At 47.3% G+C, this 21022-nt stretch overlaps 1 protein-coding gene across 1 annotated transcript in view; it reads left to right on the top strand.

Annotated features, from left to right (window-relative positions):
- The window catches only part of LOC115576535 (arf-GAP with GTPase, ANK repeat and PH domain-containing protein 1-like), an 87415-nt gene that overhangs the window by 33139 nt on the left and 33254 nt on the right, over window positions 1-21022 (top strand). The window contains exons 6-8 of the mRNA XM_030409064.1: window positions 4666-4936; window positions 5634-5789; window positions 6170-6262. Of these exons, the coding sequence (XP_030264924.1) occupies window positions 4666-4936; window positions 5634-5789; window positions 6170-6262 (520 nt within the window). The remainder of the gene's footprint in view (window positions 1-4665; window positions 4937-5633; window positions 5790-6169; window positions 6263-21022) is intronic.

The raw sequence follows: 21022 nt of genomic DNA, 5'->3' as shown, positions 1-21022 counted from the left end.
AGATTCTGATATTTAAAACCAGAGCTGATCTTTGACTTCATCAAACTGAAGATTATTTTCTACATGATCATTAATAATCTGCTCGTCTCACAGCAGCTTTAAAGATTAAATACACAATATTTAGTTCAACAAACTGTCAACAAACAGACAAGATTCATATTTAATAAACTGGATCCAGTTCATTTTTGGCTTTTTGGTTTAAAAAATACTTAAAACGTCCATTCAGTTATTATTGTGTTAATTTCTGCCCTAAAATACTCAAAACAGTTTTTAAGAAAAAAATTCACGAGACTGTTGAATTGTCAGTTTGTCATCAAGTTGATATTAAAATATTTATTACAAAAGTCAGAGTCAAACATTTTAAAAGGTTCAGTATCAATGTGAAGATCATGTTTTTGGTAAATTAAGGAATCGTTTGTTTTGTAAAGAATCAGAAAATAATGAGAGACGAGTTCAAACCAACAATCAGAAGATTAGTTTATTCCTCTAAAAGACACATTTCAGATTCACAGATCAGTTAATTGTCTTATAACTTACTGTAACGTCCTGATGTAGAGCAGTTTTACAGTTTTTAATAAACTCAGAGACTTTTCATTTTCAAAGGTTTGTGAAATTGATGGCAGAAATAAATGAATGTAACAATATTTTCTAAATAATAAATAATCATCACAGAGTTTTAAATCCACAAGCTGACGAGTTCAAACCACATTTACTTTGTTCGACTAAACGTCAGAAAAACCCCAAAAGTGGTCGACTTCTATAAAAGACAAATAAAACAAGAAGCTATTCAAATTTAAAAATTAATTTTGGGCATTTGTTTTTTTGAACAACCATTCAAATATCAAAAATAGTGTAAACTGATGAAGTGGAGATAATATCTTTATCTGTCTGACTGTCAGAGGTTAGTCTGTGGATTCATCTGATTTATTTAATCATCTGTTTCCTACAAGAAGAAGAAGAAAAGACAATATTCACATTTAACACAAAGAATCCAGTTGATTTTTGGTATTTTATCTTAAAACATAATTTAAAACACGTAAATGATCATTAATCTGTTCATGGAGACATTTTCTCACCTGTTCAGACTCTGATGACGTGTGTTGAACTCGTCGTTCTTTAATATCAGACATGTTGAAATCAGTTTACTCTCCTCAGAGTCAAAGACAACAGGACAGTGTTCACACTTAGAAAGATGAAACCAGTTAACTACTCGAAACATGGAATAAAAATAATGTTCTGTCTAAAGAACGACCCGACAGCGATCAGTCTGAACTGTTCCTGGTTCCATGTGTGAGGCTTGTGTAAATGGTGAAGATAATTCTGCACATATTTTTAGCCACAGTGGTAAATGTAGCATCAGACTGTCATCAAGTCTCTGCTGCTGAACCAGAACCAGAACCAGAACCAGAACCAGAACCTGAACACACCGACAGAGTGACACTGACGCTGTCCGCAAAGAATGAAGATCATCAGGAGAAAAACACTTTTTATCTGTTTCACTAATTTTCTTTGTTTAAGGCTGTGAGTGTGTGTGTGTGTGTGTGTGTGTGTGTGTGTGTGTGTGTGTGTGTGTGTGTGTGTGTGTGTGTGCGCGTGTGTGTGTTTAACATGTAATTTGCTGTAATGGGAAGTGAAGCCCGGTCCGGTCGGGGGGAGTGACCTCTGTGTGAGGGATGGAGGCAGGAGGAGGGTGACAGCGCTGCGCTCCCTCGTCCATCAGCGCGCTAATTTAATTAGCCTAATTACAGCGACATGAACCCCCCAACACACACACACTCTCACACACACACACACACACACACACACTCACACACACACACACACACACACACACACACACACTCACACACACTCTCTCTCTGCTCTGCTTCTTTCTTCTGATCCATGTCAGAGTGCAGATGCGGGGCGCTTCGTTAGCGCACGCTAACGAGCCGAGATGACCACACACACTGTCACACAATCACTCAGACGTGTTCATACACTCCAGATCACGTCTGTGAATATTAACACACACAAGGCTCAAAACACACAACAGCAAATGTTTTATGAAACTGAATTAATATCTGTCAGACTAACGAGCCGTCTTTATGAACTGCTTCACTCGTTAGGAACAGAACCCGTCACTGTTACTGACAGCAGAATCACTCATTTACTGTTTACTGTGAGTCTGATGGTGTTGTCGGCCATCTTGACTTACCTGACCAATCCCAAGCCACCGTTTAGAGGCGTGAGCGATGCAGATGAGCCAAAGATCTCAACAGGACACATTCAGACGACCCGATCGTTCAAACGAGGACGTAGTTACGCTAAATCCTGAGCGAGTGACGACTTAGTCTCCACCAGTTCTTCTGTTTATCACAAATATGACTTAGTCACTTCAATCAGTGACTGGGAGCCTGAAATAATGACTTCATACTTCAATAATGACATAGTATCTCAAACTAATAACATGTTAGCACAAATAATGAGAACCGTCCGAAGAAAATGACTTAATATCCCCAAATAATGATTCAACATGTCAGAAACAATCACTGGAAATATGAATTATGTCTTAAAATATTGACAATTCAGGGACAATAGAAATGTGAAATTAATAAGACAACTGGCTGAAATGTGTTTGTATAATTCCTGTAGGATATCTGATCAGTGTATTGATGAGCTCAGTCAGAATCTGTTGTATCATCTTCCTTCACAGGCTCAGCAGCAGATCACTTTATTTAGCTTCTCCTTCAGACAAACTGATTTTAATCTGAGTGAAACTGGTTCATATTATATTAAATAACCAGCAGCAGACAGAAGACAGAGGACGAGAGGAACAGTTGGGTGCAGCTCTGAGGCTCTCACCTGCAGCCGGCCGTCGCCTCGCTGTTTGACTTTAAGTGAAAAGAGTGAAACACTGCAGCGTCAGCTTCACCTCCCTCCCTCCCTCCCTGCCTCCCCCGGCCTCTTTATGCCTCACCCGGTGGTGCAGCCCCGTCATAAATCTGATCAAAGGGGAGACGTTTCCATTAGAAGAAAATGGCAGCTTCTCAGAGCAGAACCGAGATTGATGGATAAAGTTAAATTGCATTAACCGTGCAGTTTAAATATTTAGCACAGCCTTATCATAACTGTTCTTAACACTTAAAGTAATATACAGCCTGCCAGGTGCAGGACACGCTGACATGTATGTGAGCGGCCTCGTCCTATTGGTCGATCCCCAGCCGCCCGGCCAGGTGTCACTCTGTCGCCATGGTAGCAGCAGCGTTCACTCGTGTGACGATACGAGACCCTGTACGTCCTCACAGAGGAACTGCTCAGTGGGTCGGCTGAGTACAGTGTCACTACAGGTCTGACAGTAACGGATTCTAACTCTGGATAAAGACTCAGTAACTCTAAAGATCCACTTTCACCTGACGACGACCACTTTCTGTTTCAGAGTGATGAGTTAGCATCTCAGAAACATGACTGAGCTACTCTGAACATCAACTCAGGAACAGACGAGATAAAGACTTAGTGACTCAAAATAAAGAGTTAGACTCAAAATAAAGACTTAGTGACTCAAAATAAAGACTTAGTGACTCAAAATAAAGAGTTAGACTCAAAATAAAGACTTAGTGACTCAAAATAAAGACTTAGTGACTCAAAATAAAGACTTAGAGACTTAAAATAAAGAGTTAGACTCAAAATAAAGAGTTAGAGACTTAAAATAAAGACATAGAGACTCAAAATAAAGACTTAGTGACTCAAAATAAAGACTTAGACTCAAAATAAAGACTTAGTCTCAAAATAAAGACGTAGTTTTCTAAAATAAAGACTTAGTCTCAAAATAAAGACGTAGTTTTCTAAAATAAAGACTAAGTCTCACAATAAAGACTTAGTGACTCAAAATAAAGAGTTAGACTCAAAATAATGACGTAGTTTTCTAAAACAAAGACTTAGTCTTAAGTTTGAGATACTTGGTCTTAATATTGAGACGTCTTGTTCAGAGACAGTTTGTCAGAGTGTGTTAGAGGATCTTTACTTCACATTATTCTATACATCCTGGCCGTCCATAAAGAACTTCATCAGAACTGACTCCAGGTCCGACCCGGAGCGGGGAGATGGTTCTGTTGTGTCTGGTGACGGGTTTGAGGGAGCTGTCTGCCGGAGTGGAGACAGGAGAGAGTTAAAACTTTAGCGACTCCATTATCTCTGTTCCAATAAACACAGGACTGTTTCATGCGCTCACAGATGAAGCCATTGTTTTAATTGGGCTCGTTAAAGCCCCCGGCTTCGTTAATGAGGAGCGAGTCGTAAACATTTACCTCCAGGTGACACGGGCCGAGCCAAGGGCAGCGACGACAGGAGCAGAAACTCTGAGACGGTTCTTTAAACATCCTCCACAGAGCGGGAAGTTATTAAGAACACAAACAGACAGAAGACGCCACTTTCACACCAAATGTTGACGTGGTAATTAGCTGAAACCGGACGTAGTTTCTCACTGATTATCATGTTTCTGACTTGAAACAACACGAGATGTTAAAGTCAGACTGCAGCTGACGGAGAAGGGAGGTTAGAAACTCGATGTTTCAACATCCAGCGTAAGTTTGTTTTCTGGAAAGTTTGAAAAATCAAACCAATTTTTGTTCCGGGAAGTCGATCTGTAGCACTTCCTTCCCAGTGACATCACACGTTCTCTGAAAGATGGCGAGCTATGATTGGCCCGTCATGTCTAATGAGACAAATGTACAGCTCAGAAAAACGAGTCAGTGGACGTTCAGTTCATGTTCTTTTCCCGTCTGTTGATGAAGTTGACCGACGTGTGTTTTGTGGTTTGTGTGTTTCAGTCGCCCAGAAGATCGTGGCCACCAGGAAGAAGCAGCAGCTGTCCATCGGGCCGTGCAAGTCGCTGCCCAACTCGCCGAGTCACTCGTCCGTCTGCGCCACGCAAGTGTCGGCCGTCCACATCAGCCAGGTCAGAGGTCAAACACGCCCAGACTTCTGTTAAAGAAGCTACAGGACATTTTCCATCTCTCAACAGATTCCTCTCACTGTGCTTCATTTATAGAAGATATTTACCCAAACGAGAGTTTCTCTGTTTCCTGTTGATCAGAGTTAATTTAACTTAAAGTCTCTGGACAGAGAAAGAGATGAATGTGGTCAAACTCCTGTGAGCCTTCTGATAAAGTGTGATCACGTCAGACACACAGTGATCATGTGAGCGAGCTGCAGACGTCGGCCTGCTGTGTAACAGAGCAAACACTCTCAGACTCTCTGTGTTCAGGAGCTTCAGGCCGTTAAGCTCTTCGATCCTCATCCTTCAATCCTGCATTGATTCCTCATTAAAAAGCCATCGCTCAGCGTGTCCGAGCAGCGCCGCCGCGTCCCCTGAGACTCCTGTTTATCTTCCCGCCGCCTCCACAGATCGGCCCTCGGTGCATCTTTAGCTCTGGCTGATTACTGTCGAGTGTCGGCCTCCTCGTGCAGACGCCTATTACACTGACGAGACGTCCAAAACCTCCGAAGCACTGCAGCACTTTGTTCAGCTGCTGCAGAGGCGTTAATGTTCAGATAGAGAATGCTTTTATTTCAGCTTTCATTTGTGAGAATATAACAGGTTCATTTTACAGGATACAATCAGCACCTTTTGGTTTCCTCGTCTTTCCTTCCAGACGAGTAACGGCGGCGGCAGTTTGAGCGACTACTCGTCGTCGGTGCCGTCGACGCCCAGCACCAGCCAGAAGGAGCTCCGGATCGACGTGCCGCAGACCACCAACACGCCCACGCCGGTCCGGAAGCAGTCCAAACGCCGCTCCAACCTCTTCACCGTGAGTCTGCGTCTCAGTCTGATCACAGTCTCATCTGGGTTTTGGTATTTTGTCCTCCAAACATTAGTGACTCCAATTAAAAATCAGAATGATATATCAACGTCTTTAAAGGAACAGTTCACCCAAATACTGAAACCACACTCTCCTGATGATATAAATCCGGGTCCGGTGCAGAGCCGGTCCTGGAGGAATAAACACCCGGAGGAGTCATGCTGCATTCTGCCGAGTGTCGCTGATATTTAACATCTTTCTGAGTCGATAATGAGCTGGTGTTTATTTTGGGTGAACTGTTCCTTTATCTAAAACATGCCATCAGGCCCACGTGTTGCTTGTCGGGCGTCTTGTAGATAATAACCGTCTTTCTCTCGTCTGGTCTGCAGTCGAGGAAGGCGAGCGACACGGACAAGGACAAGAAAGGCCTGGAGGCTCGAGCCGACAGCATCGGCAGCGGGCGAGCCATCCCCATCAAACAGGTGAGACTTCCTGTCTGCTCCCGCTCTCCTCCTCTTCTTCTTCTACTCTCCCTCTTCTTCTTCTTCTCTCTCTGTGTTTGATGCCTCGGCCTTGATTAACAGTGAAATCACACACTTAACATCAATTAGAGTGAGGGGCTCTCCCGGGTCCTCCAACCAGATCATTAGGAGCAGGAGAGGGAAGGGATTTCACTGTCACTCCCTCCGTCGCTCTTTTCTTCTTCACCTCCTCCCCTCCCTCTGTTCGTCCACTTCATGTCCCTCTTCTTCTCCTTTCAAAGCCTCGTCCTCTCCTCTTGTTTCTGTCCTCCTGAGCTCTTTGATCCGAGCGCTTGGCAGCCGCGTTTTACAGGAACGACAGAAGAAGAAGGGGCGGCCGAGGCGCACGCACACGCCTGCTGCGCCGGCGAGGAGAGCACCTGAATCGGCTCCTAATTTGACACAAACAAGCTCCTCTGGTGTCGGAGCGGCGGTGGGTGAGACGGCGAGGGGGTGAGAGAGGTGGCAGAAGGGTAGCGGGGGGGTGAGGCGGCGGCGGGGTCTCCAGACAAGCAAATCAGGCAATTAGCGAGCACTAATCGCGGCCTCTCGTGTCGTCGCCGCGGCCTCGTTTGTAATCTCCTAATGAACAAATCGCATCTCTGATTAGGGGCCGCCTCGCCAGGAGAGAGCGGGCGAGAGACACGCAGACAGACAGAGAGAGAGAGGGGGAGAGGGGGAGAGGGGAGAGAGGGAGAGGGGGAGAGGGGGGAGAGAGGGGGAGAGAGGGGGAGAGAGGGAGAGGGGGGGAGAGAGGGGGAGAGAGGGGGAGGCATGTGCCGCTGCTGTTTGTGTTCGGGGTCGTCGTTTAAGAAAAGCCCCCGCCGGGCCGTCGCAGCAGCGCCGGCGGTAATTGCAGCCGAACTCATCGTGTGAGATTCTCTCCAGCTTCAAACGGACCATCATCATCATCATCATCATCGTCTTCGTCTTCTTCTTCTGTGGTGTTAATGCAGCGGTGGGGCCCAGCAGGCGGAGCAGAGCTTTCCGGGCCCGTTAATTTGGTGTGAGTGCCAGAACCACTCGTGGTTAAGTGCTCGTTAAATGTTCTGATTGGAAACATTTCATTTTAAAAAGATGGCAGACGAGAAGCTGAAGATCCTCCGATTATTCACAGAACACGAGGATGTTTTTAGTTTCTTCACCTCCTCGACTCCCATTAATTATCATCCTTTAAACCAAATGTAATTATTTATTTTTACTCACATTTTACAAAATATTGTCTCTTAATCTGACGTTTATTTACATCAGCCAAGAATTTTGTGGAATCAACAAACATAAATTAATAATTCTATTTGTTATTAATTCAACTCAAAATGTCTGTATGGTAATTATTGATTAACCCTGAAACGTCTTCAGTATAATTGTAATTTGTAGTTTTTTATTTTCATAAACGCTACGACTGCACACGCAAAATCAGATCAGAGTATTGTTTACCAAAAAGCTTCATGTGATGATGTCATTATTATTATTATTATTATTGTTATTATTATTATTATTGTTATTATTATTATTATTATTATCATATATTACAGTGACGGCTGATGGGAGGTAATTAACAGAATGAACAGTGAGTTATTTTTACTGCTTATAAAACTGAAAACAACATTTAAAGATAATATGAGTTTAAGAAAATAAAGTCAAAATTATGAGATTAAAATTAAAAACTATGAAAGAAAAAGTCTATTTTAGGAGGCAAACATCCAAATTATGAGGGGAAAGAATGCAAATTAATGAGATATAAATGTTACTATGAGATGAAAAAACTAATTTATGGGATAAAGGGAATTATGGAAATTATTAAACAAAGAGATGAAATTATGTTTTATGACGATAATGAAGAAAAACAAAGTGTCATTGTGAGATGAAAATTTAAATTATGAATTATTATGAGGCCAAAAATCCAAATTATGAGAAAAATGTCAATATAATGAGATTTAAAGTCAAAACCTTTAGATCAAAAGTCAAAATGATTTATCAAAAAGTCAATTTTATTAGATAACAAAAATGTAAATTAGAAGAAAAAACATGTTTATTGGAGAAAATCAATTATGAAAAATTTGAATTAAGAGAAAAACATCCGTCCATGAGATTGTTGTGAGAACATGACACCAGAACTTCTGTCTGTTATTAAAGATACATATTAATACACTCGTATGATTGGACAAAATACATTATAAATAATACATTTTAAATAAATTTATGAAAATAAATAAATAAATAAAATAAACAGATTTGACCTGATGGATCACTTTGGGTCTTTTAATGAACACAGTGAGTATTAAACAGTCAGCTCTGGTATCACAATGACCTTTAAATACTTTATAGATAATCAGGAGTTTAAGTTTCACATCAGAACCGGAGGATCGGGTTCGGCTGGGTTCTGGTCCGTCAGCTGACAGGTGGTCCACACAGAACAGGAAGCTGGTCATCGTCCAGCTTTCATCCTGCTCACCAGAAGCTTCTTCATCACGTCAGCTGATGAGTCCGTGCTAGTAAAGGCGACACGTGGTCATCGTGGTCATTGAGCGCCGCGCCTCCTCCTGCTGTAGTTTTTTGGAAGAGGACGTTAATTGATGTGATGGTTCCCTGTGGTCGTTGCGCCTCGTCTCCCCGCTCGCCGCTCAGCGTGGACGTCAGGCTCGCCACGCCGCAGACCTGCTCCCTCATTAGAGCGCGTTTCAGAAGGGACGAGATCGCTCTTCACGTTCAAGGTTCAGCTACCTTTTCCCCATTAACGCTCCATTTGCAGTGCGTCCTGGTCGGCCCATTAGCAGCGGCTCACACTGGGTTTTAATGAGCCGGCGGTTCTGACTCTCCGACACCTCTTTGTCTCCCAGAGACGACTCGACCGGACGTTCACAACACAAACCTGCATCAGCCGAGTCTGGACTCAGTACATCTGTATCTAATGTGTCAGTGCTGCTGACGGTCGTTGAGGTTTTAATCAGCAGCACAAACCTGCTGCGCTGAAATATTCTGTACAACAATCACAGAAGCACCGTTACAAAACAGGAAACCTCAGATTCTCACCGTACCTCTGAGGAAGGAGGAGGCCGGGACATCAGCAGCATCACTTCCTCTTCCTCTCCACAACACAACAACACACAACAACACACCAACACACAACAACACACACCAAACAGTGTTTCCTGTTCGAACGTTGGTGTTAAGTTGACCTGTGAATCGATCAGTGAGCACGGTGACGTCTTCTGTCGCTGGGCTTTCTGTTGATTTAACTTCCTGAAGGCGCCATCGCTGCTCCTGCAGACTCCTCCTTCTTCTTCATCTTCAATCTCATACCTGTGGATGTGTGTGTGTGTCGTACCTGTGGATGTGTGTGTGTGTCGTACCTGTAGATGTGTGTGTGTGTGTGTCGTACCTGTAGATGTGTGTGTGTCGTACCTGTGTGTGTGTGTGTGTCGTACCTGTGGATGTGTGTGTGTCGTACCTGTGTGTGTGTGTGTGTCGTACCTGTGGATGTGTGTGTGTCGTACCTGTGTGTGTGTGTGTGTCGTACCTGTGGATGTGTGTGTGTGTGTGTCGTACCTGTGTGTGTGTGTGTGTCGTACCTGTGGATGTGTGTGTGTGTGTGTCGTACCTGTGGATGTGTGTGTGTGTGTGTCGTACCTGTGTGTGTGTGTGTGTCGTACCTGTGGATGTGTGTGTGTCGTACCTGTGTGTGTGTGTGTGTGTGGTACCTGTGTGTGTGTGTGTGTGTGGTACCTGTGTGTGTTCGGGTGTTTAAGCCACTTGTTCGCCGGTCCAGATCTCATTAGAGCGACTCTCAACCACTCGAGGTGACGGCAGTTCACTTCGCCTTTTGTTAAAGGGGAATGCCTTCGTTAAGAGAGTCCAGCGCTCATTAAAACCACACACACACACACACACACACACACACGCACACACACACACACACACACACACACACACACACACACACACACATGCGGAGGCCAGGACACGGCGGACTCAGTCGGCTGTAATGAGAACGGGGCGGACTTCCACTCTGAGGCAATTAGCCGATAAAAATCCTCACAAACAGGCGGACGATGTACAAACAGCGTGAACACGCATCCACACAGGACCAGAATCAGTGTGTCCAGGTGTGTGTGTGGGCGGGACGAGGTCAGGCGTGTGGCGGCGCCGGCGAGCGCTCAGAAACGATGTCCGACAGTTTCTCAAAATACATTCAGTGCAAAACAACAGATCCTGTCACCAGGAGAAGCTGCGTGATTTATTCTGGATTATATTCCCGCTGTGCAGTCGGACAATAATGTAACTGTGTGTTACAACATAACATCACAATTTGTGCTGTTTTAATAAATCTGTTCAGTGTTTTCTGACTCGTGTTTCAGTCTTCATTTTAATAATGTGTCTGTAATCAGAATACAGATGCATTGAGGACATTCAGCAGACACTTTTGTCCATTTGTCACCAGATAGAACACGTCCCTGTAGATAAAGTCAGACTGGAACAAACAGAATTGTGTTGAAGCGCTCGTGTGTTCATGCAGGAAACCTTCAGCTCACACACACTGTGATTCAGATGTTCAGAACATACAAGTGTGTGTGTGGATGACTGCAGCAGGTGAAGTGGGTGGAATGTCCCTTTAAAGAGTGAAACATCACCGTGGTTGTTATAATGAACCCTCTGAGGGGCGACAACCTGCAGGAGGATGTGAAGCAGGAAACACATGTGGCGTTGAAGCTGGCGCCTCCTGCGACGCCGCTCGGCTGCCACGTGAACCCACAGAGGAGACGCCGGCTGTACCGGCAGCCCATTGGTCGCCTCTCTCCTCTTCTTCTCCTCCCTTGAAGTGAGCGGATGCGTCCAGCTTTGTTTACAGAGGCTGTTGACGGCGCAGGGCTCCTCCGACATCTGCTCCACGCCGCTAATTAGCCGCTAATTACCGGAGAGAGAGGGAGCGGCTCGCTCGTGTCTCTGTCACGCGGCTGACCGAGGCGCTTTGAAAACCAACAATCTAACAAATTAATCTCCTCCGACACAGCAGCCGAGCCGCTGGGACCGCAGACGCACCGCGGAGGGGTTCTGCTCCTTCTAAACCTTTATGTACCCACTGAAGGCTGACCGAGCGCTGCTGGTCCACCGGGAGCCGCCCGGTACCACCGGGTTCTGACCCGGGGACCACCGAGCTGCTCCACTGCAGCCGTGTGGGTCCAAGGCCCAAGAAGTCCTGCTCAGACGGACGAGCAAGGTTTAAAGGAACAGTTCACACTAAACTGAAGCTTCACAGTCAACCAAACAATCAGTTTCCACACGAGTCACTTGATTGTTGATTATGAAGTCGTCTGTAATTAGCGATCGATGGTGGATAACTACAGAAAAGTTTGTGTAGGAAGATTGTTGAGACGTTCTTCAGTTCACTGAGCTGCAGGAGGCGTCAGACGTTAGAGCAGAAACCATCGAGTAGTTTCCTTCAGGCGGTTTTAAAGGTTTGTGAGACGTGTAGGAGAGAAACTGTCCAACATGAAGGATCTTAATGAGCAGGTTTGACCCTCTGCTGTCACCAAAGGTGTGTGTTTTCCTGTGACATCCTCAAACTGCTTCACAGGAGGAACAAAGAAAAACTCATGACCTCGATAAACTGTTGGTGGTTTAATGTATGAAGGTCCAGAGACATGATGGTAATATCTGCAGTTACCACAATAATGATCTCACAATGTAAAACAGCCACTCGACTGTTGGTTCTGAAGCTGTTTTGGTCTAATGAGCAGCTGATGAAACCAGAAACCACCAGTTGTTTATTAACCGCTTGTTGGAAAACAGCCAGATATTCTCATTAAGTCTCGTCGGGGTGATTTCAAACACATTCTGTTGTAATCATTGTGCTAATTTGGGGATAATTTCACAGAAATATTAAATATGTTGCTTGGTAATCACCTCCTACTTTACACTTTTACAGCTGAAGCCCCAAGTTACACAACTATCACGTCCACATTTCTTGTTGTTCTGGTAAATGTTGGATGGTTTGCAGTGAAGACGACACGCGTATACGTAGGTTCTGTCCTCCCTCCACCTTCAGAAACACGTTACCTGCCGCCTGCTGCTCAGAGAACAGCCGTCGCTCCGTTAACAGATCCCCTGACCTCCATCCGGACGACCTCCTCCTGTAAACCAGCGTCTCCTCTCTGAGTCAGACTCTGATTCTGGCCGGAGTCTCGGACGGCGGCGGCGGCGTCGGCGGCGGCGTCTTGTTCCTGTAAGGAGCTGATTAGTGTCGTGGTTGTAATTGCCTCTCGCGGGGCTGCAGACGAGCGCGGGGCTGGGTGGTTTTGACAAGTCTACTCGTCCCCCCTCGGCGCCGGGCGCTTTGTAAGGAGTTAAATTGGATGGTTAATTCGGGTGTTATTTACCCTGTAATTCATTAGTTTCGCCCCGCCATTGGCAGCGGGCAGGCTGTAATTTCACGCTTCGCAATAAAAGATGTCTCATAATCTGCTTCATTTAGCAGCCAAAGAATTTAATGAAATTAACTGCGGCCCTAATTAAGACGGTGAATATTAAAGACCTGCTATCAAGGCTTTAACGAGGGTGACACGATCCGCCTTCCGCCGGATTGGAAAAATATCATTTCCCTGGGAAAGGTTGTCACTGCTCGGAGCCATTTTGGCCATGATGACATTTTTGTCATGCACACTAACCCCTGGAAATTAGATTTTTCGGGGGGCGGGGGGTCGAGGATGTGTCGGAGGGATGTCGCTCCCTTTTTAGTTTGAGAAATAATTAAAACAAGGAACACAGGCGTCAATCAAAGAGCATTTTTAGATCGTGCTCATTACGCCTCGGCGGCGGTGGCGGCGGTCTCCACGGAGCGCTCGCGCCGGTTTTTGTTTGGCACGGGGGCGTAGCTCGGAGCGAGCTGCAAGCGTCCCTGTGGTGGCTTTGTTGTGTTTGTGTGTTTGTTTGTGTGCGTTGTGTGTGTGTGTTGCGTACACTCGTCTGATGATGAGCTGGACTAAAGCGCCCGGCGCTGACCCGAGGGTCTCTGAGAGGAAGGCGAGCCGTGTTGCCTTCACATCCTGCCTCTCTGTGGTCGTCAGAGTCGAGCGAGGGGCGAGGTTTTTTATCCGCTAATGAATTGAGACTGCTGAAGTAAGGTTTGGATAATTGAGTTTCTAATTAATTACCCAGAACTCTTATCAGATAAATCAGCTCCTCTTCAGCCCCCCTCTTCTTCTGTGGTGTTTTATTTGATCTGGTCTGCGTCCTGCTCCCCTGGGCCTGCCCTGCGCTGTCCTTGCCTCATCAACGCCGACCTTGTCGCTGAGACTGATGTGATGTCAGTCGCTGGTTTTGTTCTCTTGGTTCTGGGTTGTTCTGTTTACCTCCACCCTGGTAAACGTTTCACACCCGGCGGCCAGCTTGTTTTTCCTCCGTCATCAGGTCGACAACCACGTGGAAAGATTTGATGCTTTAAACTCAGAAACACTGGGAGAACAGAGACCCTGCGAGGCTGAACAGTCCTGTAGATCTGCTTTAAACATTTAAATCACAACCAGCTTCAAATAAAATCCTGAAAACACAGAAAAATACGTCAACATAAAGTCAACGTCTCATTAAACGGGTCACGTGGTGTTGTCAGTTCTGCTACCATACTGAAGAAGTTTCCTTTTGTGCTGAAATACTGAATATCTTCACGTCTTCCAGCCTCTAAAAATCCTTTAAAAGAATCTGGTAAAGAATCAGCACCAGGTGTGGACTCATGATCACGTTCACCTGATCTGATGACGGGTTGCCGTCGACAATACAAAGGTTTAAGACGTCATGAGCTGAAGATTATATTTGATGTGTGTCTTAACTTTTTGTACGACTATTCTGTCGCTTCTTCTGAAAACCGGAAGCATGATTTATCGTTACCGACAGCAGCTCCGCCTTTAAGTCCTTTCTTCGGTCTCCTGTGATCGGACCTGCCTCGGTACAACCCAACACCTTCTCTCCGTCTGAGAGGATGATGGATGACCTGCGATGGCTGCTCAGGCCGGATCAGATGGTCGCCGCGATAGAGGAAGCGTCGTCCGGCTTCCCTCCCAGCGGCCGTCACCCCCCACTCTGCTGTCGTCGGGGGGTGACACCTCTAATTTAGCCTCCTGCTCTCCGGGGACGTCGAAGAACAAAAGTGCTGGAGATCATCCCGTTCTCTGGAGGGTCTTTTCCACAGATAGTGCCTCCCCCGTATCTCCTCTAAGATCCGCTGTCACTCCCTTCAGGAGGCCTGGGGAGAGTCCATTGTCTGAGGAAAATAGGGGGTGATTGAGTGATTAGAGAGTAGATTAGTCTGTGTCAGAAGGCAGGCCTTGGAAAGTTCCTTTATCAGAGGATTTCTTTGTGTTGGCGCTTGGATTCACACCATCACGGCCTTCTTGTTGTTTTCAAGCAGAAAGTTTTTTCTTCCATCCAACATTTTCCTCCTCCGACATGTCCGACATGTGACGGCTGCCGTCTTCCATCAGAGCACCGCAGGTTCGAGCCCGCGAACATTTTCAGATGCTAACGAATGACTTCATCGTTCGGCTTCCCCCGAGCGAGCGGGCGACCTTTTCTTAAGCACTACACCACAATACTTCACCCAGGCAGCGCAGCGTCTGAGGATGAGAGAAGCGAGAGTGTGTCCGGGGGAGTTTTGTGTTTGGAGGCGACGTATAACGAGCGTTTACATCTAATCGAAGACTCTTAACATCCGTCCGTCCTTTCTGGACTTCCCTGTTTCCCCCCACTTGAACTTTGCCTCTCTGCCTCCTTCTTTAAAGACGACCCCACGGTTGTGAGTTCAGTGATGCCCTTGGACGTTTTCGGATGCCTAACAAATGACTTCATCTCCTCGCCCCCCCGAGCTAGCGACCTTTTCCTAAGCACTACCCTACAATACTTCACCGGGGCGGGGAAGTGCCTGGGCACAGCGAGGAGAGAGTATATCTGAGGATGTATTTATCTCCCCACATCTATTTTCCCATGTGGAGACCTTGTGAGCTGTCATGGCTGCCACCCCCCCTCCCGAAGGTAAAATAAGAGGCGACGTGTGTGTCACGGAGCCCGGGGAGGTGAATAATGAAAGATATTACCCATCAGGAGGATTTCGACGCGGCGTTCAATTAGCCTTCCCCTCCAGCAAACTGATCGCTTGTCATCCCCAGGATGGATGGCCAAAATTAATTTGCTGACGTCTCCGTCCCCAAATACCAGGTTTGGATGGAAAAAGTGTAAGAAATATTGTCTCACCCCTCAGTTTAGTTCAGCCGGGCCTGCAGTGCTGGAGATCAGCCGTCCACTTCAGCATCAGTCAAACATCCCACTGACCTTTTAGTTCCGTCTCTACTTTCACTTTCATTCCTAAGCTTCCTTCAGACAATCCTTCATTTAAACTACCAGAATAGGTTACAGAAAGTGGCAGTTTAAGGAGCGGAAAGACACCAACTCACAGCTCTGATGCTTCTTCTGTTGTTCGTTTGTGTAAAGAAACACTTATTGTACCAAAATGTTGACGTCTAACTTCACTGGAGACGAACCTGAAGTCTTGTTTCCTTTATTTAATATCCAACAACCTCTAACTGCTTCTTCCTGTTTGGTTCTTAATGGGTTTTTTTGTTAATTTCAAATCTGGAGGTCTGTGAATGACTTAACATCAACTAGTAATTTATTTAAATAGACAGCACGACAACACAGGCGATAAGAAAACAGAAATGTTATTGTGCTATCTGTGCAGAGATGGGCGGTAACAAAGCACATCACGCACGGCAGACGCAGCGAGACGAGACAAAGACGTAAGAAGGCGTAAACAGACAGAGAGGGAGACTGGAATGTGGAGAAAAGGCGTGTTAGTGTCTCGTATCTGCAGAGAGTTTCTGATTTTCTCTCTTTGTTGCTGCTCGGGACGCTTTACCAACCCAACATGTGTCTATTTGACGTCCTGGGAATGAGACTCAACAATCAACTGTCTTTGTGGTGCGTTCAGGAACAGCTGGGACAAATCCTACTGATTCTACCTTTATTGTCTCTGAACTCTATTAATATACTTTTACTGGAGTAAAGAAGCTGTCAGTTCTTCTAGTTTTTACACAAGTCCCTGAACGTCTCCTGGTGGACAGACTGTGAGGACGACTTCCTCTTAATCTAGAGGCCCAACCTAAAAGTGTTGAGTTCTTCAGATATTCTAGATAACCGGGTCGTTATGAGTCCATTTGTGTGATCAAACGTCACATGATTGATTAAAACTGATCAACTCCCATCTGAGTCTGAGCGACCTACAGCTTCATTAATGACACTGTAAACAAACTCTCTCTCTCTCTGTCCCTCTCTCTCCCTCTCTGTCTCTCTCTCTCTCTCTCTCTCTCTCTCTCTCTCTCTCTCTCTCTCTCTCTCCCTCCCTCGCTCGCTCGCTCGCTCGCTCGCCCGCTCGCTCACTAACAGGCAGTAATGGATGATCAGCTGGCCTGACAGCTGCACGGCTGCCGGCAGCTTTCACTTCAGAGCAGCAGGAAGCTCGTCAAGTCGCGTTTAGCGCACCGTGGGGAACCCCTGTTGTTGTTGCTGCGACACACACACACACACACACACACACACACACACACTGTTCGGCTTTGCTTCCTCCTGACATGAGCTGAAATTAGAGGAATCAGTGTAAACGCTGCAGCATCACTGAGCTCAACACGACGTAGAAGAGCAGCTTCTTTATTGTGGATCTTCATCAGTCACTGATGATAAACAGACCGAAGCATCGCACATAATTATCCAAGTTAAGTCGCCTCGTTGCATTTATTTACATCCCTGAGAGGCACGGCAGTCTGCTGAAGCCGGGCTGCATCATCGAAGACAAGCTGCAGCGCTGAAGCTAGGCTGCAAAACTTAATTACAAAATGATTATCATCGATAAGCAGAGAAGGTTCCTTATTGTTTTTTTAATAAATTATTGATTAAGCCAGGCTGCAACATTGAAGTCAGGCTGTATCACTGAGACAAGCCTTTGTCGTTGAATCCAGGCTCTCATTTTGGAAGCCAGGCTGCACTATGATAGCCAGGCTGCGTCATAGAAGCCAGGCTGCGTCATAGAAGCCGGGCTGCGTCGTAGAAGCCAGGCTGCACTATGATAGCCAGGCTGCGTCATAGAAGCCAGGCTGCGTCGTAGAAGCCGGGCTGCGTCGTAGAAGCCGGGCTGCATCGTAGAAGCCAGGCTGCGTCGTAGAAGCCGGGCTGCGTCGTAGAAGCCGGGCTGCGTCGTAGAAGCCAGGCTGCACTATGATAGCCAGGCTGCGTCATAGAAGCCAGGCTGCGTCGTAGAAGCCGGGCTGCGTCGTAGAAGCCGGGCTGCATCGTAGAAGCCAGGCTGCGTCGTAGAAGCCGGGCTGCGTCGTAGAAGCCGGGCTGCGTCGTAGAAGCCAGGCTGCATCGTAGAAGCCGGGCTGCGTCGTAGAAGCCGGGCTGCATCGTAGAAGCCGGGCTGCATCGTAGAAGCCGGGCTGCGTCATAGAAGCCCGGCTGCGTCGTAGAAGCCGGGCTGCACTATGATAGCCAGGCTGCGTCGTAGAAGCCGGGCTGCGTCGTAGAAGCCGGGCTGCATCGTAGAAGCCGGGCTGTATCGTAGAAGCCGGGCTGCGTCATAGAAGCCGGGCTGCGTCGTAGAAGCCGGGCTGCGTCGTAGAAGCCGGGCTGCGTCGTAGAAGCCGGGCTGCATCGTAGAAGCCGGGCTGCGTCGTAGAAGCCGGGCTGCACTATGATAGCCAGGCTGCGTCATAGAAGCCGGGCTGCGTCGTAGAAGCCGGGCTGCACTATGATAGCCAGGCTGCGTCGTAGAAGCCGGGCTGCGTCGTAGAAGCCAGGCTGCGTCGTAGAAGCCGGGCTGCGTCGTAGAAGCCGGGCTGCGTCGTAGAAGCCGGGCTGCGTCGTAGAAGCCGGGCTGCGTCGTAGAAGCCGGGCTGCATCGTAGAAGCCGGGCTGCATCGTAGAAGCCGGGCTGCACTATGATAGCCAGGCTGCATCGTAGAAGCCGGGCTGCACTATGATAGCCAGGCTGCGTCGTAGAAGCCGGGCTGCACTATGATAGCCAGGCTGCGTCGTAGAAGCCGGGCTGCACTATGATAGCCAGGCTGCGTCGTAGAAGCCGGGCTGCGTCGTAGAAGCCGGGCTGCGTCGTAGAAGCTGGGCTGCGTCGTAGAAGCCGGGCTGCACTATGATAGCCAGGCTGCGTCGTAGAAGCCGGGCTGCACTATGATAGCCAGGCTGCGTCGTAGAAGCCGGGCTGCACTATGATAGCCAGGCTGCGTCGTAGAAGCCGGGCTGCACTATGATAGCCAGGCTGCGTCGTAGAAGCCGGGCTGCACTATGATAGCCAGGCTGCGTCGTAGAAGCCGGGCTGCACTATGATAGCCAGGCTGCGTCATAGAAGCCGGGCTGCACTATGATAGCCAGGCTGCGTCGTAGAAGCCGGGCTGCGTCGTAGAAGCCGGGCTGCACTATGATAGCCAGGCTGCGTCGTAGAAGCCGGGCTGCACTATGATAGCCAGGCTGCGTCGTAGAAGCCGGGCTGCACTATGATAGCCAGGCTGCGTCATAGAAGCCGGGCTGCACTATGATAGCCAGGCTGCGTCGTAGAAGCCGGGCTGCGTCGTAGAAGCCGGGCTGCACTATGATAGCCAGGCTGCGTCGTAGAAGCCGCGCTGCGTCGTAGAAGCCGGGCTGCGTCGTAGAAGCCGGGCTGCGTCGTAGAAGCCTTCATTATTGAAAACAGCCTTCATCATAGTAGCCAGGCTCTCATTATGGAAGCCAGGCTGCATCCAGCAGTCTTCACACCCTCAGTCGTGATGATGTTTACTGAGCCGTTCACACCCAGAATGAAACTGTAACAATAAGTATAAATGTTTTAACTCCAGCAGACGGGGATCAACAGAACAACTGTCACCACAGGTTCATTTTTAAAGACGTTGTTCACACCCGCGGACAGATCAAGTCATCCTGAGGAGAACGTGAACGTCTGTATCAGATTTCATGGCAGATCCATCCATGTTGTCCTGGATCTGGTTCTGTTGCGGCCCCGTTTGGTCCTCTGTCACTTCTGGGCCTCTTCAGGACGACGTTTTGGACGTGGACAGATGTGTCTCATTTGTTCCGTAGCTCAGCACCACCGCCTGCATTCGCCTCCCCTCCATGTCACTCTGAGGCTTCCTTCCTGGCGCTATGTCACCGCTAATTACGCCAAATGTGCCGTCACCGGCGGCGAGGCTGACCCGAGGCCCGCCGCTCTGTCCCACCGCCACCGACCGCCTTAATGAAAGCTGAGCGGTCGGGGCGGCGTGGAGCAGGCCTCTGTCCATCAGCCGACCTGTCCATCTCCCCCCCTCCCTTCTGCGTCTTCTTCGGTGGTGCCCGTGACTCCCCCCCTTCCTCCCTTCACGGCTGGACTCTATTAATATCCTCTGTCGGAGTGTTAATGTTGTAGAGGTCCAGTGAAGTGACACGCGTGGCAGCGCGGCTGTAATTGCTAATCAGCGGACAGTTTTATCCCCCGTCTCCCCCCGACGTCTCCCCCCTCTGTTTGATCTCAACTCTTTCTCCCATTTCCATCCCCTCTCTCTCTCTCGCCTCCTCTGTGACCTTCTTGCTCTCTCTCTCTCTCTAACCTAATGAATCCGGCTCAAATGAAGTGTGGGCGGGCGAGCGGGCGGTCGCTCGGCCTAAACGGTCAGTCAGCCGCAGCTGATGTGCGTAGGAGAGAGAGAGAGGGAGAAGAAACGAGTCAGACAATTAAATAACTGCTGATTTGCCTCCATCTTGTCTCCTCTCGCTGCTTTCAGCTCGGCTGCAGATCTCTGATGTTAAAATGTTGTTTTGTGGAGATGAACTCGTGTTTAATCCGTCTTCTGGCGGCGAGCTCGTTATCGTCGCTCCGGAGCGTCTGAATGTCGCTCAGCAGAGTCGAGGAATCGAGATTTTGCACAAATAGGACTCAGTTTGTACAATGTGTGGCCGGAAGTATGTGGACACCCTGTTCTTTTGGGTCTGAGGGTGTTCTTCACGGTTCAGATCGTCTTCTCTCAGCTTCTCTTTCCTCGTTAGTCCCAGTTTGGATGAACTGAGACTGTGATCAGACCTCAGCAGACACAAACTCAGAGTTAAAGTCATTAAATAGTCTTAAATTTGATCCTTATCAACACAAACATCTAATCTGATTTCATTTATCCATTAATGAGTCTGTTTTGGTCAAAATGTGTTCAGTTTTTCCACATTTGTGATGTCGCTGATCTTTAAATCTACCAGTGAGCTGAATACTGATGGACGCATCACATTCACGTCTGCGATGCTTCAATAAGGAAAAAAAGGATTTGTCCTCAAACGAGTCTTAAACTTGGACGCTGTGTGTTGGTTTGTTAGGTTGTTAATTGGACTTTGTTAAAATAATCAGGCGTGTTCAGGTGGCTGGTTGATGGGAAGCCAAACATGTTTTAATCTGGTGGATTTAAACACATTTTATTAGATAAAGGATGAGGCTTGTTGAGGACTGTTACAGTGACCTCTTTATAAACTGCCTTCAGATCGTTTGTTTTGACCAACTGACAGATAAAAAATCTTCTGTTTTCTGTCACGTTACTCAAACAAATCCAGAAACGCTCCTGATTTCTCTTCACTGTTACAATGCAGAACTACAAAGTGTTTGATTTCCTTGCGTGAGAGACGATGTTCAGGTGTTAACAGACACTTTTACTGTTTCTG

The sequence above is a fragment of the Sparus aurata genome, chromosome 24 (assembly GCF_900880675.1).
Source record: "Sparus aurata chromosome 24, fSpaAur1.1, whole genome shotgun sequence".
Lineage (NCBI taxonomy): Eukaryota > Metazoa > Chordata > Actinopteri > Spariformes > Sparidae > Sparus > Sparus aurata.
The sequence above is the reverse complement of the archived record's forward strand: the minus strand, read 5'-3'. Positions and strand labels throughout refer to the sequence as shown.